The following is a 14,956-nucleotide window of genomic DNA, read 5'->3' as shown; positions in this document are numbered from 1 at the left end:
CCTCCCTGCGCATGCAGGTCCCCGATGGACTCTATCTATACGTACAAAGGGGACACTGTCAACTCTCTTACCTTGCTGGCTTCAGGGCAGAGAGGTTTTGGCAATCTTGTGTCAATCCCGTACAGAACTATTCCGCATTTGGAGAGGAGGCCTCCGGAGGAGTTGCTGTAGGTCTGTAGAGAGCAGATCGCACCGGCAATCACCTTCTGTACTTCCAGGAGCAGAAACGGAATTTGCTGTCACGCTGGCCAGCCCGGTTCAGAGAGCAAAGCACAGAACGTAACTGAGCCGAAATGCTTTCTCCAAACACTAGTTTGCTGCCTCCTGGTACTGACAGTGCATTAAGAGCCGAGGAGAGGGTGGGGACGGGAGTATGTGCCTGCAAGGGGTGTGGAGGGAGGAGAGGGCCACCGCAGGAAGTACACTTCCACTCCCTTTGACAGTGTCCCCTTTACAGCCGCTGTTCTCTGCTTTCTGTGTGCTTGGGCCCCTGCCATTAAGCCAGCCCTGTGCTGAAGATCTACATCGGTGCTGAAAGGGCGACTACCTGTGCGGCTTCCCACAGCAGGGGGAGTACCCCCACTTAAAAAAGAAAACCAAAAATTAGTATTTATTTGCTCCCGCTACCTTGCTCAGCAAATTTCCCTCCAGCCCCCTGGTCTGCGAGAGTGTTTTGCTTGTTACCACCTAACCTGTACCTTGTCTTAGAAACTCTGCAGGAAAACATTAGGGAGAAAAAGAACCATTTCCTTCACTGTGGATATTTACATGACTGCATCTATAGAGCAACAAGGTGTCTGAAAGCCCAGACAAGGTTAGGAAGGGTCATGGGGACCAAAAAAGAAAAGAAAAGAAAATAAGGGACTGTCAGCGGGTGGCAGGATAGGTCTGGAGGGGTATCCACGGTGTGAGGCATCTGACTGGTATCTCTTACAAGCTGGATAGTGAAGGATTTGCTCTGTAAGCAAAGGCAGGTGGTAGAGCTGCATTAAAAAGACAGTATTTGTTTTCACTTGGTCTGGGGGATAATTCCAGCCTCCCACTAGCAGCCAAAGGAGGAAGAGGGGCGGCGAGGCTGCGCTGTGCTGAACGCCGCTGTGACTGGTGGGGATGCTTGTTTGAATATTTAATAAATGCTTTCTCATCTTACCCAGCCAGGGAGATTAGGTGATATACGAGGCCCTCAATCTCCACCTTGTTCACCACCAGGATTTTTTCCACCTGAACAGCAGGAGAGAGTCAGCTGCATCTTCCCCTTGCACAAACGTTGCAGTTCTGGCTTGTCTGTCTCTAGCTCCAATGGGTGTTGAAAGAGCAGGGACCTAAGGATGAGTGACTGGTCTTCGCACCTCTGTACCAGAAACCCTCGTGGGCACAGCTGGGTAACAAAGTGGAGTCTAAGGAAAACCCTCACAAGCTCTTGCTCCTGCAGTCTAATTAGGGAAAGGTAATGTATGTAGAAGTAACCTGCTGATTTCTCCCAATCTGCCTAAAATTTTTATGACCAGGTGCTAAACACGTCCCACAGAAGATGACTCACATTGAAGGAGGGTGGATGAAGAGGGGTTATCAAAAGACATTTAAGGGTGTGAAAGCAAGGTACAATAGGGAAAGAACGTGTCTCGACAACTAGAGAGTAACATGTATTTATGACTATTTATTTAATTTAATGCTGCTGACTACTGTACTGCTCCCTGACTTGTCTCCAGGGAGGCTGCTGAAATGGCTACTGTACAATGAAACTGAGGTGCTAGTGCCTGGGAGGGGCATTCTGTGTCTCATCTTGGGACAGGAGGGCCCTGACTCTCCCCTCTGACTTGCCACACAGGCTGGGAGTCCTGTTTCCCCATCAGTCCCTCCCATAAATTACTAAGCACAGAAAAATCCCCTGCTGCCCATCTTCCACTTTTCTAGAATTGAATTCCAAGCATCAAGAAACAAGACAGAGGGGAAGCCCTGCGCTTGCCACCTTGCCCATGCCAGAAGAGAAAAAAGCCACCTCTAGAGAAACCTGGAGCGTGGCAGGTCTCTGCCACCTGGCCAGGAGGGTTTTGTACAGACAGACACCCATCGAGAGGCAGAGAAACCCACCTGTGTGAGAGGGGTGAGAATAAATGCTAGTGATCAGGGTTGGTTTCTTACCCATTTCACATTCCCTTGGTAGTTCCAGAGGAAAGAAATCCATTCAGCCATCCTTGTGTGTTTCCTCTGTGTGTTATTCCGGAGTGCTGTCCCGTCAGATTTGGGATGTTCCTGCTAACAGGGCTTCCTCGGGCTTGCCCCTGCAGACGGAATGGCACAAGCTCCGTTAAATTAATGCAAGGCCACGCAGAGCCAGCTGTAACAGTCTCACTGGGTGAGCAGAGTGAATATTGATTACTTTAATCTGGGTTTAACGTGTTTGACGTACCCTGACGCACAGTCATGTTAAAATCCTTCAATAAAGAGCACGAAGGTGGTGGTCACCCAACAGAACCTTGCACATGTGGTGCCCTTCAGGCCGAGGAAGGTTTCTCTTTGAGGCCTTAGGTTTCTTTTTCTCCGATTCCTAGTTACTGACTTTCTTTTTGCCATTTGGCAGCAAGTCTGGCTTGGGAGTTGGATAGGAGTCATGATCTTTATTGCTTCTTAATTGTATCACAGTAGTAATAAAAGAGAGAAAAGCAAGGTGTTTTCCTTAAGGCAAAACCCACAACAGCACTAAAGGTGAGGGCTTAAAACAAAACCTCAGCATGTTTTCATCTAGATGCCTTCCTCTAGAGAGCTGTGATAGGAGTCACCTGCTGCTGCAGCCGAGTCCCAACTGCCAGATGAATTCCTTTTGCAGCCATAGACAGTTTTGGACCCATCACTTTTTATTTCCTGGAGAAATTAGTAACGCTTTCTAGGAGCAAGGCTGAGCAACGTTACAGGGGGTGGAACTTCTGCCTTCCCTAAGCAGTCAGAGCCAAGTCGTAGTTTGGCTTCCAGTGTCGGAATTCTGCTGCTTTCCTCGCTTGCCTGTGCCAGAAATCCCAGGGCAGGGTTGCTTTTCTTTGCAGCACCTCACAGACGTGGTCCCCTGCCGCGTCCTCCCTCTGACCCTTCTGCTGCTGCTCAGCTGCCAGGTGAGCGCAGCCAGGTTTTGATTTGCAGAATCTGAACAACTACGAAAGAGAATTTTTTTTTTTTTTTTTAAACATTTCTCCAGCCAAATGTGAAAACTAACGCCAACAGCTTGTAGCCTAGTTCTCGACAAGTAAGATGCTACCTACTGGGAGGAGGGAGAAGGGACTGAAGGCTCTGATTTGCCAGTTCGTGCATCTGTCTCACCTGTTTCTATGGGAGAAGAATACACTCACTAATCCTGGCTTGATGCAATCTTACTTCTGATAACACATGCCTTCCCATGCTTGACCTTAAGAGAGGCGTTTGGATTATGGCATCTGGGACCAGCTCAAAGTGAATGTGAGACCTGGGTAACTCCTACGCAATCGCCCATTCATAGATACCCAATATATCTAGTGCAGCACCTGCGTGTAACGTCCGTGAAGGACCAAAAGACACAGGTTATTCCAGGGGGTAAGATCAGAAGCATGTGCCCAAGGCGGGGGCATTGCTGGGTCTGCACGTGCTGCTTAGAAGAGAGGAAGGTACCTGCAGGGGTAGGAGTGGAGCTGGCTACGAATTCACTGGATAACCGTGCTGTTGTGGGGCTCAGCAGCTAACCAGTAATCCAGGGCACACTTCAGTCAGAAAACTTTGATATTAATTGATATTAACTGCTACTAACTTCCGCGTAAATCCCTTCTGTCTCTCGAATCCTTTGGGAGAAGAGAAAGAAGCCGCATCCCTTTGCTCTCCCCTGACATCCCTCTGTGATGCTGCTGGCGTAACCTGTGTGTAAACGCGCGCTCTGCAGCCAGCCGTGGTCCGGGGCAGCAGGCTGCCGTTGGACCACCTCGCCCCACTTCTCTGCTTTAGAGCCAGCAAAGGGAAAACCTTTATTTAGGATATGCCGCATGCCTTTGTTATAAACGTGACCCCCTGTTGAAAGAGGCAAGGTTTCCAAGCATGGTGCTTTGCTGGATTTAAAGCACCATCTCAAAACCGCCTCTGAAAACGATGCCTGCATTGCCATAGCCCTTCTCAGAAAGCCTGGCCTGCTTAATCCGGGTTCTTACCAGACAGACCCCGTTGGTTTCAGCAGCTCACCTGGGTGTGGATGAGGACAGAGTTTTTAGCCTACGTGTCTCCTCAGCGCTAAACCATGTAGCCTATGTACTTGCTTTTTCCTACCTTTATACAAGAAGGTAGAAACTTGTTTTCCAAATAGTGGCTGAAGACAGTTTTGGTCAGGGTACTTGAAACGGGACCTGTTGGATACGCTCTACAGTCATTTCTGTGCAGATACACCGAGGTGGAGTGAAAAGTATCGTTGCAGACCTCACGCTTTGGTTTTCCACATGTCAGAGGGAAAAACCAAACCAGAAAGGTGTGCATAGAGGCAAGTTTTGGTGAACACAGCACCTGTGTGTCACGTGGCCTTAATCCCTCTCCCTTTCCTGGTAGTTTTGCCTTCTCAGATGTGTGTTTCCGTCATCTTTCACTGACCCTAAGGCACATAAATAGAGGAGATGGACGAGAGGGCAGCCTGCAGCTTTCACACTAAGACAGAGGGCTGGGGATAGTCTCCAACCCTAAAAAGACCAGCGCTGCTCACACGGACTGAGCTGCAAACAGGAGGTTAGTGGCAGGGGTTTGGGGCAGTGAATCCCTTCTGGATAGTTAAAAGGGACTTTCCGTGCTCCTAGGAGTGGGAGAATGCTTGGGACTCCTCTTTCCCTGAGGTTCATTCAGGTGAGCAGTAGGCACCAAGCCAGCAGGTGAGCTGATGCCTGTGCAGGCTGGTACCCAGGTGCACGTGGCCTCCGGGCTAGTGCTGAGAGCTGTGAAGGGGCTCTTTCCCCAGCCGGGGCACCTGGGCACACACCAAATACTCCTCTGCCATCGGGGCAGAGATGCTGCGCTCTACCCCTCAGCCTCTGCTTTCCCCAAGGGCGAGAGAAGCAGTTCCCAATTCAGAGGTCGGACTTCTGGGTCCACAGTACACAGAAAAGCAGAGTCAGTAACAAACACTTCAAAGCAACAGTGCCGGGCTCGGAGGAAGGAAAGGTTTGTCAGGGCAGCTCCTGCTGCCCCACAGCTCTTGACAGACCAAGTGCTGAACTCCAAGACCTTTCTGAGAGGGTCTCTGCCAGGCTTGCTGCCACTGAGGTGTTCCATGGCACGGTCAGGGGGACTCTGGCTTAGTCTTTCTAGTCTCAGCACTAGTTAAAGTAGCTGGGAGGGCCTTGCTTAAAACCGTACTCAAAGCAGAGACTCTTAAACCAAAGCAGCCGAGGTAAGTGGCTCACAGGACATTTGTGTCAGTGTAGTTTCCGAGACGCGGCTGTGCTGGCTCCCCGGCCCGTTCCCCCTGCCCGGCATGCTCTGATCTCTCTGTGCTTGCAGGCTCCACGCGCCTCTCTGTGCCATAACACCTTTCTTTTTCTAGATGTGCACACTGGCCAAATAATCTCCTGTCTCGATCGACTGCCGATTGAGATTATTTCCCAATCTAGCCAGGCAGCATGGGCTTAGCTCGTAGCATGGGTACGCAGCGCGCCATGCCCTCCTCTCCCACCCCCGTTTCGCAGTCGCTTGCTACAGCTTTTCCCTCTCCCCTCACACCTTCACTGCTGGACAATCATCCCTGTGTCACAGGTGGACTGACCTGGTGCTGTCCCTGCTCGCCTTTCCTTGCCGCAGTCTGTATGCTCTTTAAGTGAATGTGTTTTATTTTTTTTTCAGTAGGGAAAAGGTCTTCCTTCTGCTGAAGGAATTGTATTTGCACATGGCTCAGGGAGGTACCTCCTCTGGCCGTTTCTGTTACCTCACTCATTTAGGCCAGTTCCATTGCTAACGTTAAATGGCCACCTTCCCCAACCCAGACTCCCGGATTAAGTGAGGGAATAAAACCAAGGTGCAGCTCAGGTTCTAGAGCCATTTGGTCGTGTCTCAGTTTGGGCCCAACCTGCCTCAGCAGCGGTAGGATTTGGGAGAGCAGCTGTCACAAAACGGCAGCTTTATCCAGCAAAGAGGCAGAGCAGACACTTAACCAGAGCAGACACAGAAGCACTGCCCTGGCTCCCGGCCCGACGCGGTCAGGGCGGAGGGAGGAGCAGCGGAACCATCGCAGCGTTACAGCCTCCCGGGCCTGGCACCCTTCTGGCAGCACTTCATCTCCCATCACACGCTCCAGGGCTGGATAAAGCTGCTAAAAACCACCCGAGGCCCTGGATCCTGCAACCCCGACGGCCGCGCGTGCGCCGCAGACGAGTGAGGATCGCCTCACGCCAGCGCGGAGGGGGAGCGGGTCCCACACTCGCCCTGTGTGTCCCTTGAGGGTGTCACCACCGCCACGGGGGGCTGTTGGCCGAGGCCCATGCGCCTGTAGCGCTCACCTGAACTCCAGGGTGGGGTGGGGGAGGAACCGTGGTTTTGTTTGAGGAGTTGTCTAACTGTCAGAAACTTTGCGCTGTGCGCAAAATGCGGTAAAACGATAATGAAACTTACCTGCTAGAACCTAGGAATTGTAAAGGCTATGCAGCCAAAACTTAATGTAAAGTAGCTAGTACAATGGAAGTACGGTATAAATTAAAAAAAAAAAAAAAAAAAAAAAAAAAAAAAATCTACCAAACAAACAGCGCGACTTGTGAGTGCTTTGTTCTTTTTATTATCCTGCCTATTCTAAAGTCTCTTCTGTCACTTCCAAACACAGAGGGAGCCTTTTCAGAGACCACCCAGGACCGTCTCTCCAGGACACTGCCTGCTTTTAACACCACCCTTGAAAAAAAAATCCCAATTTTGGAGTTTGTTGGGGTTTTTTTTGTTTTGTCTTTTTTCTTTTTTTTTTGCTATGAGAACCTTGAGCAAAAGTTACACACTGTTTTCTCCTACCTAGAACACCACAGGGCAATAGTCATATCTGCAGGAACTGGAAAAGTGTAAGATAGTTCCAAAAAAAGCATCGTGAAGATGCGTGTGAGATCCGGAAGGTGCAGGACTAGAGGATGGCCCTTCTTTACCACCTGAGGTAGCTCTCAAAATGTTCTGCATTTACTCCTTTTTTGACTGAACAGTATGACACCAGAGAGTTTTCAATGCTTCACGGGGTCTGAGGAGCAGAGTTGAAGTGGGAGAGAGGTTACATGACCTTACCTAAGAATCACCAGGGGCGTCAGTGCCGTGGTCAGTGACGGAAACTCTGGATTGACAATCTAGTCCCTCCTCTGTTGCTGTGGGTTTAGAGTGAGGATTATGCCCAAAATCTCCCTGAGGCCAGGCAAGGTGGCTTAGGGCAAATGAAGACATCCAACTGGATTTTTCCTCTTTTGGATATTAGCTTTTAAGGAACCGGTGCCCAGACTACAAATGTGCTTCATCTGGAAAATGCGCTCGAGTTGCCGGACTCGGCTCTAGACTTGAGAGCGATCCTACTGTGAAGATTGCAGTGTGGTAGTTCACCACTAAAACAGGAATTCTGAACAAGTGCCAGTTAGAGAGCTGGCCTGGGCCTGACTGTGTCACGGAGTAATTTCTGTGATTTTTAGCAACACATAAAAAGCAGCAGAACAAAGCAGAGGAAATTCCATAGGTGGGAGCATGCCTTGATTCACAAGCACTTTGTAACTATTTAGAAGCGGTTTGTCAACTCTTGCAAGCAGTATAGGCTCCATTGCAGCAGGGATGTAACAACGTCTGCTATATGAAACAAAACAACCTTCCTCTGTCTTGTCTTAGGGTACAATTCCACCCTGGCCAACACTTCTGGTTTGTTTGGGTTTGTTGTGTTTGTTGTTTTTTTTTTTGTTTGTTTGTTTTTTTCTCCTTGTAATTCTAGTTGTTAAGCTCAACTAATCTATATTTGAGGCCAGGAAACAAGTTTTACTCTGGTTTTAGACCACTACAACAGAAAAGGTAAGTTTGCCTGGGAAACACTGACTTTACGGTGCGATTCCTGTGCAGTGGGGGACGACTTACATCGCATGCTGACTAGTCAAACCAGTGACTAATTATCGCAAGAAAGAATTAACGATTAACTAGGAAAAAAATAAGCGTTTTCTGTCTATTCCTCTAGGTGGTGCTACACTATAGTATGAGAAGACTGTCACAGTTCCAAAAGGTACTACCATTTTACAAAGCCGCCCCTCCTTTCCCTGGGAGGGCTGTGTGTGCTATTTCATTTCCTTGCCTACTTGCATCAGGCTGTTTTCCTTTCGGGAAAGCTCGTCCTACTGGCGTGCCTGTCCTTGCAGAACACAGCTCCGCGGGTTATTCCTGTCACTCTGTCTCCATCTACTTGAAGAGTAAACCTGCTGTGCAAGGCAAATGGAAGAAACTAAGAATTTTGACACTTGCTCAATGAAAGGCGGGGGGACCATACAGGGGATTCTTATACTTACATCAGACTGCCTCCCAAAGTAGCAGTATTTCAGGATCTATATTCTCAGTTCCCTCCTCCAGAAGCAAGTGTGAACATGGCACAGGGACTCATCCTCCCTACTACACATTTTCAACAGTTCTAATGCATTACAGTCCTCATCCTACTCTGCCCGCGCGCAGGCATCCCAGAGTCCAGAGCAACTTGCCAAGCAGCAGCTAATTAATTAAATTTTTTCTGTTTTAACACCGAGAAGGCTGCTTGGGCTGTAACACATGGCAGATCACCCTAAGATGACCTCATTCCGTCCTGCAGGGCAGAGTAACATGGCATACATACCCTTTACCTCTGCAATGGAGAACTAGCATATTTAGCAAATAAAGGTGGTGGTGACAGCAGCTAAGAAATGACAACATTTACAAAGCCATTAACGTGATGATGGGGCTGAAACTTGGGAAGGAGCCGTGCTGCCCACACCCCTGTGCCCTTTGCTCAGCATGCTTCAAAAAGAAGAGTCCTTTAGCAAATGGGCTGGCAGCTCAGAATGGAGTCATGAGGCCAAAGTCAAGGCTGTACAGAGTCCAAGGCAAATGGAAGAGAATTTACACTTCCCCGTATTTCCTCCCGACGGCGCAGAGCTCCCCCTCAAACCTGGCTGGCATGACGTGGTCCTTCTGTCTTCAGAGCCCCTGCAATCGAGAGAATTCCTCTTGGAGCACGAGTCACTTGACCTTACTGAAGTGAGGATCGTGACGTAATTAGCACGATAACTGACAGGACATGAACAAGACTTTAAAAGATCGAGATTTTGGTCTTTTGCACACAGAGTCCTTCCTAGCAGACACTTCCTTGGCAGACAGTGCCTATTCCCAACTCCACAGGAACAGGCAAAGGAGGCATAATTACACCACGGGCTGGAAGCGACCACGTGTGTTGGTTAGAGGTTTAAGGGGCTGTTATAGTCCCACCACCTAAAGATACCTATATTGCTTCTGAGGTCCCTGGGGAGGCTCCGGGAGTCTCCCCCGCAGCGTTTCTCCAGCCTCACGTACACCCAACCCGCTGTGAGCTGACAGGCTGACGGACTCGAGCAGGGATCAACCGACTCCTTATCGCCTACCTTGGTGCCGTTGGTTCCGCTGGCTCCTCTCTGCTATTCCTCCACAGGCACGGCGCAGTTTTCCTTGTTTTCTGATGGAATCGCGAGATAGTCTGTCCTGTAGTCAGAGGGAAGGAGGAAAGCATAACCTCAAGTGCAAAAAGCAGTTTGGGTCCATTCACCCTTGCAGAGATACTGAATGCCCATGAGTATCTCTAACGTAACAGTCACCTGCAGAAGATGCTCGCAGTAGGAAACTCTCCTCGGCACAGTCAGGAGCAGACACTGAGCCTTCCCTACTGTTAGATCCTACACACGCAGCTTCCTACCACATACAATCCCCAAGCCAAGTATGTAGAAAGAGGGGAACAGGCCAGTATAAAAATCAGAACGTCCCTCCTGGGTCAGCTTTGCCTGCGAGAGCTCTCTGAGGCAGCCCTGCCAGGAGAGCACCTCTGCGCGGCTCAGCAGCGGGGCCACGCTCCCTCCCCGGGGCACTGTGCAAGCGTGCTGCCTCCTTGGGCACTCCCACACCCCGCAGTGGTGTCAGGCAGCAACATCAGCTGGGAACGGGCAATAGCAAAGTTGGGTCTTGCAGTCTGAGACATCTGAAGGACCCTCACACAACAGCTCGTGTCTGGAGAGATTTCACACTTACGCGTTTTCCTGGGCAGCCTCCTCTGCCTTAGAGACTTTCCTGTAGCAATACACCATTTCTATCAGCAGCCACAAGGTGAGGAAGACCAGCAGAATGTACATCATAATTTCCGAGATGACAGAGGTGAAGTCTTCTCCAGCTGTTAAGAAAATGAAATAACCTCTGAGCATTTACACACAGCTCCACAGACACTTTCCACCCTCCTGTCGTCCTTCCTGCCCCGCCTTGCCAGGGATACCCAGGTGCCACTACACCGCGAGGGGGCAAAAGAGCGGGAGCGGGAGAAGCTCCACACAGGATGCGCCAGCAGCGACCCCGCTGTGTGCTTCCAGAGGAATCAAACAGGCGCAGGCTTGTGTGTCTTGCACTCTGCCACCCACACGTTCACAGGGATCGCTCCCCGTTAGCGATCTCACCTCCACACCCACTTTCCTTTGTGCGTCCCACTCCCTGGTGTTACTTTATTGTGTCGCCAGTGACTTGAAAGAGATCAAAACACAGAGATGCTTGTGGGGAAGAAGGGAAGGGAAGACACAGCAGAAAAAGATGAGGGCTAAAAGCTCACGTCCCTCTCTGAAGGGAAGAGCAGAATTCCCACTGGTTTCCAACAAGCCAGGATTTCAGCACTGAACTCAGCGAAATCAAGAGGAACAAAGACTGAGGAGCCCCGCAGAGGGAAGGAGGGACTGGGAGAAGGTGGAAGCGAGGGACTGATATCAAAATGGAGACTGAATCCTTCCACGAGGGAGGGGGCGGAAGCAAGGAAGCAGCTGCTGCGGGTACCCTGGCAGAGGCTGTGCTGGAGCATCCTGGAGCTGCCAGGGGAGAAGTGAGGGTTCTAGGCAGAGAAACCACAAACCTCTGCTTCCTTCTTGTGCCTGCCCAGCTGTTGCCCCAGCCTGCCGAGCTTATTCTACCTTCCCAAATTCACACACAACCACTCGGAGCCTAAAAAAGAGGCTGCAGCTGGCAATCAAAACACAGGGCTTTTCCTCCTAAACCCTGCACAGTGTTTGTTGCAGACAATTATCTGGCAGCTCAGTGTCCCTGCTTCTGCAATGCAATGACAAACTCTACCCCTGGATGACAACACCCACGGCCAGTTAAGGCACAGCACGCTTTCTGCCAGTCCTTCGTACCCTCCTCCACCACGGTGAGGTGGATCAGTCTGGAGCTGGTGAAGAGAGGTCGGTGAATCTCAAACTCAAACTCCCGGGTGATGTTACAGGTGTAGATCCCCGAATCATTCAGGGTCACATTTAACACAGTGATGGATACATCCTGCATATCTTTACTCCCGTTCCACTGTAACCGGCCACTGAAGCGGCTTGGAAATTCATGGTTGGCTTTCCTGTACTCGTAGATCTGTGAGGAAATGGAAAGAGGTGTTCCGATTAATCACCAACTCGTATCTCAGACAACGAGACAGCATATGTAGGGAAGAACATCATCCTCTGGCTACACACGTGTACGCTCTGGGATATGGCTCCCTTAGTAACAGCAGCTATTCAACTCTTATCGTCCTTTACCTCAAAAATCTGAGACTACTTTACAAAAGTCAGAAAACCGAATTATCTCCGTCACAGAGGTAGAAAAACTAAGGCACAGAAAAACAGACCCACATGTGGACAATGACACAAAAGATCAGCAGCAGAACTAAAAACCAGGATCCTGCAGTCTTCGGGCCTGGCCTGTCAGTCACTGCGTGTAAGATCATCTTAAAAAGGGACCACAGAATAAATACAGCAAAGACAAACATCCCTTTTCGGCCAGCCCTGGGATGTTCAGCCGAAACAGAAGTGTTGCAGGATAAATATAACCGTGTGAAAACGGCACCTCAGAAGAGCAGAGCTTGGGTGGCTTTCGCAGGCCTAATCTCCTGCAAGTTTCTGGCTGACCACAGTCCCTGTCGTTAATCTTGCCTGCCCAGTGCGCTTTCCTTTGCAAACTTTGGCAAATGTATCACCCAGGTCGCTGAAAGTGAATTCCTGTCTCTCATTTCTTAGCGCGGCCCCTTTAGTTCTCAGAATATTTGTCGTCTTGCCTGGCCCTGCTCAGTCCCAGCGAAATGCAACCGCTGATCTAATGCTTCATCCTCAGATAAAACTGCTAGAAACGTGTGCACCCAGCCTTTATCTTATTTTCCATTTTACCAGTTACCCCTCGGTCTGTTTTGATTCTCTCTGAAAACAAATTTTACCTTTTCCTGACAGGGATCCAAACCAACTCAGAGATCCTCCCACCATCAGGACACCACTGCTTTTTCTTTGAGGCAAAACGTAGTAAATTCCATCCTGCAGATGTATCAGAGCCCTGCTTAACCTCTAAAGATCAGCTCTGGGATTCAGAAGTGTCCTAAGAATGGAGACTTGGCCCCACACTATTTCCCTTCTTGATTTCCTTGCATACTGGACTTTAGGTATTCAAGGAACGGAACGGGAGGTGTATGTACAAACCCAAATGTCTGAACTCAACAGTAGGTTCTGGCTCTGCCTGCTCTGTGCCCGAGTATGGAAATCAGCTTAGTGAGGAAAAGACACTTTAGTTACTGCTCCAAAGCGGTGCTGTGGAACCTCTGGGGGAAAATGCTGCAGAAATTGTGAAGATCTGCAGCTTGGAGCTGAACTCCAAGCTCCTCTCTCCTCCGTGGTATGAAAGCAGCCTGCTGGGCATTTCTATAGACTTTGAGTAACGATGTGGCAGAAAGCTTCTGTTCATATTTGGGTCTCTCCTTCCCTTAGAGAGTCCTCCTTGGGGATCCTGCTGCAGGACAAACTTACACTCTGAGAAATACTTTTTGGCTTCTCTCACATGAATTCACTGGACTGTTTCACAATAAGACCTATGAAAACAAGGCTTCAGCTACCAAACATACATACAGGTTCATCTTTTCCACCCTCCGGCCTGTAGAACCATTCCACCACCGTGCTGGCTGTCACCTCTTCCCTCTTCATGCAGGAGATGCAGAGAAGCTTCATGTGTGTTCCTTGGACAGCCTCTGTCTCGGAGGGAACTTCAACACATACTGCAGAACAAAAACCAGCTAGGGAAGAGGAGCGGCAGAGAAGAAGCATAAGACAGAATTAGAGAGGCGTCAGTTATCCACATCTTGGCATTTATGATCGCATCCTCCCAAATGGAAAACCGTTTCATTCATTACTAGCACCCTCTGACAACAGATCAGTCTCAAATGCCAAATTTTACCAAGCTTCCTTCTCTGAGATATACATAATTCATAATAATTAACAGAGGGTGATCGCTTCATGTGGATTTACCCTCTCTAGCATCTGCTTTGCCACAACTTTAATTTTTCCCGTAGTAATTAATGCCACTTTAGAGGCATTGTTGCTCTCTCCCATGCCTGCTGAGCATGCTCCTCCTACAGTAGCAATTACAGACGAGAATGAGAGAAAGCCCAGAACTGAACGTGGAGAGCAGCTCACTCTTTGTGCTAAGTTAAAAGGTCTGGACCTTATAAACTGGCAACGTGTTCAGAACTGGGAGGATTTGCCACCCTTCCTGTTTCTAGGTTTCATAAGCAGTACTGGGAACCAGGAGGCTTGGACTCGAGTAAATTTGGCAGCGGGAGGAGTTATTGATTTTACATGCATTCCTGTTCAAAATGCTTCCAATCAGATCTGTGCTAACGCTGGCAACTACAAAATACTGCTCTCCCCCAAAACTGACAAAAATCACTGTTTGTGAAGGCACATGCTTGGTGAGAAAAGGCATGCTTCAGCACCACGTCTCAGACTAAATCCCTGCTGACATTTTGGGCTAAACGAAACTGGGTTCTGTCTGTCCAAACCTGCCCCCGAAGCCTAGAGGTTAACTGATGGAAGGTGCTGACTTTGCTGGCTGCTCCCTCCTCCCCAGCCTCTGAGATACCGTTAACCCCTTCCCTCGAGCGCTGTATTAGCCCAGACCTAGCCTAGGAACAGCCCGATTCCAATTCTCCCGTACTACCAGCTCCACGGGCAGCACCAGCTTTCTAGAAGAAATAAGGAAGAAGCCACCGGACCATGCTTCCCTCTGGTTAAACGAGACACGCACAGGCAGATATGCCCCACGCAGAGCTGTGGGTGTACGTGTACATCAGATGTAGCTGCCTTGGGAAAAACTAACCAACGTTTTTTTTTGGCTGAAGCAGAAAAACCATAATCACCGTGGAATAGTTTTACTCCAGGTTATATTGACTGCACGAAAAATTAGCACTAACGTGCACTGCTTGGCGGTTTGCACGTCCTCCCTGAGGCAACGAAATGTTAAATTACATCGCAAATTTCCGAACAGCAGCCGACGGGCAACAGTAAAGGACTTGCACGAGTATTAAAGCACACGCTCCGCGCCCTGAGTCTACTTAGCGGTTCCGTATTTTCTCCGCTGGCGTTAACTCCGTTCCATCCCTCCTAACTCTACGGGAACGCTGTTTCCTTCTCCTTTTGTAAACAAAACAAACAAACAAAAAAAAAGCCGCTTTGAGGCTGGTCCTCCCGGGAGCGTTAAGGGAGCCTCGGTCGGAGCCGCGGTGCTTGCAGACCCCTCCTGCCGGGGGCGAGCACCGCCGTCGGGGGGGCAACCTGGCTGAAGGGAAGAGGGAAGGGAAAGCACCTACCCCAGAGCGCCAACGCGAGCCAAGAGGCACAGAGCAGCCTGGGCGGCGCAGCCATTGCTCCGAGCCGGGGCGACTCCGCTCCGCCTGGCAGCGGGTCCCGCTCCCTCCTCGCCGCGCAAC

At 49.8% G+C, this 14,956-nt stretch overlaps 1 protein-coding gene across 1 annotated transcript; it reads right to left on the bottom strand.

Annotated features, from left to right (window-relative positions):
- Positions 1–6,927: 6,927 nt before the first annotated feature.
- On the bottom strand, positions 6,928–14,950 carry SCN3B (sodium voltage-gated channel beta subunit 3). Its single transcript, XM_026863639.1, has 6 exons — positions 14,837–14,950; positions 13,101–13,264; positions 11,361–11,586; positions 10,222–10,360; positions 9,585–9,681; positions 6,928–9,153 (listed from the first exon to the last, which is right to left on the bottom strand). Exons 1-5 carry the CDS (start codon positions 14,889–14,891, stop codon positions 9,618–9,620), a joined length of 648 nt encoding a protein of 215 aa, XP_026719440.1. The 5' UTR covers positions 14,892–14,950; the 3' UTR covers positions 6,928–9,153; positions 9,585–9,617.
- Positions 14,951–14,956: the final 6 nt, after the last annotated feature.

The sequence above is a fragment of the Athene cunicularia genome (assembly GCF_003259725.1).
Source record: "Athene cunicularia isolate RWA chromosome 24 unlocalized genomic scaffold, athCun1 chr24_part1, whole genome shotgun sequence".
NCBI classification, from domain to species: Eukaryota; Metazoa; Chordata; class Aves; order Strigiformes; family Strigidae; genus Athene; species Athene cunicularia.
The sequence above is the reverse complement of the archived record's forward strand: the minus strand, read 5'-3'. Positions and strand labels throughout refer to the sequence as shown.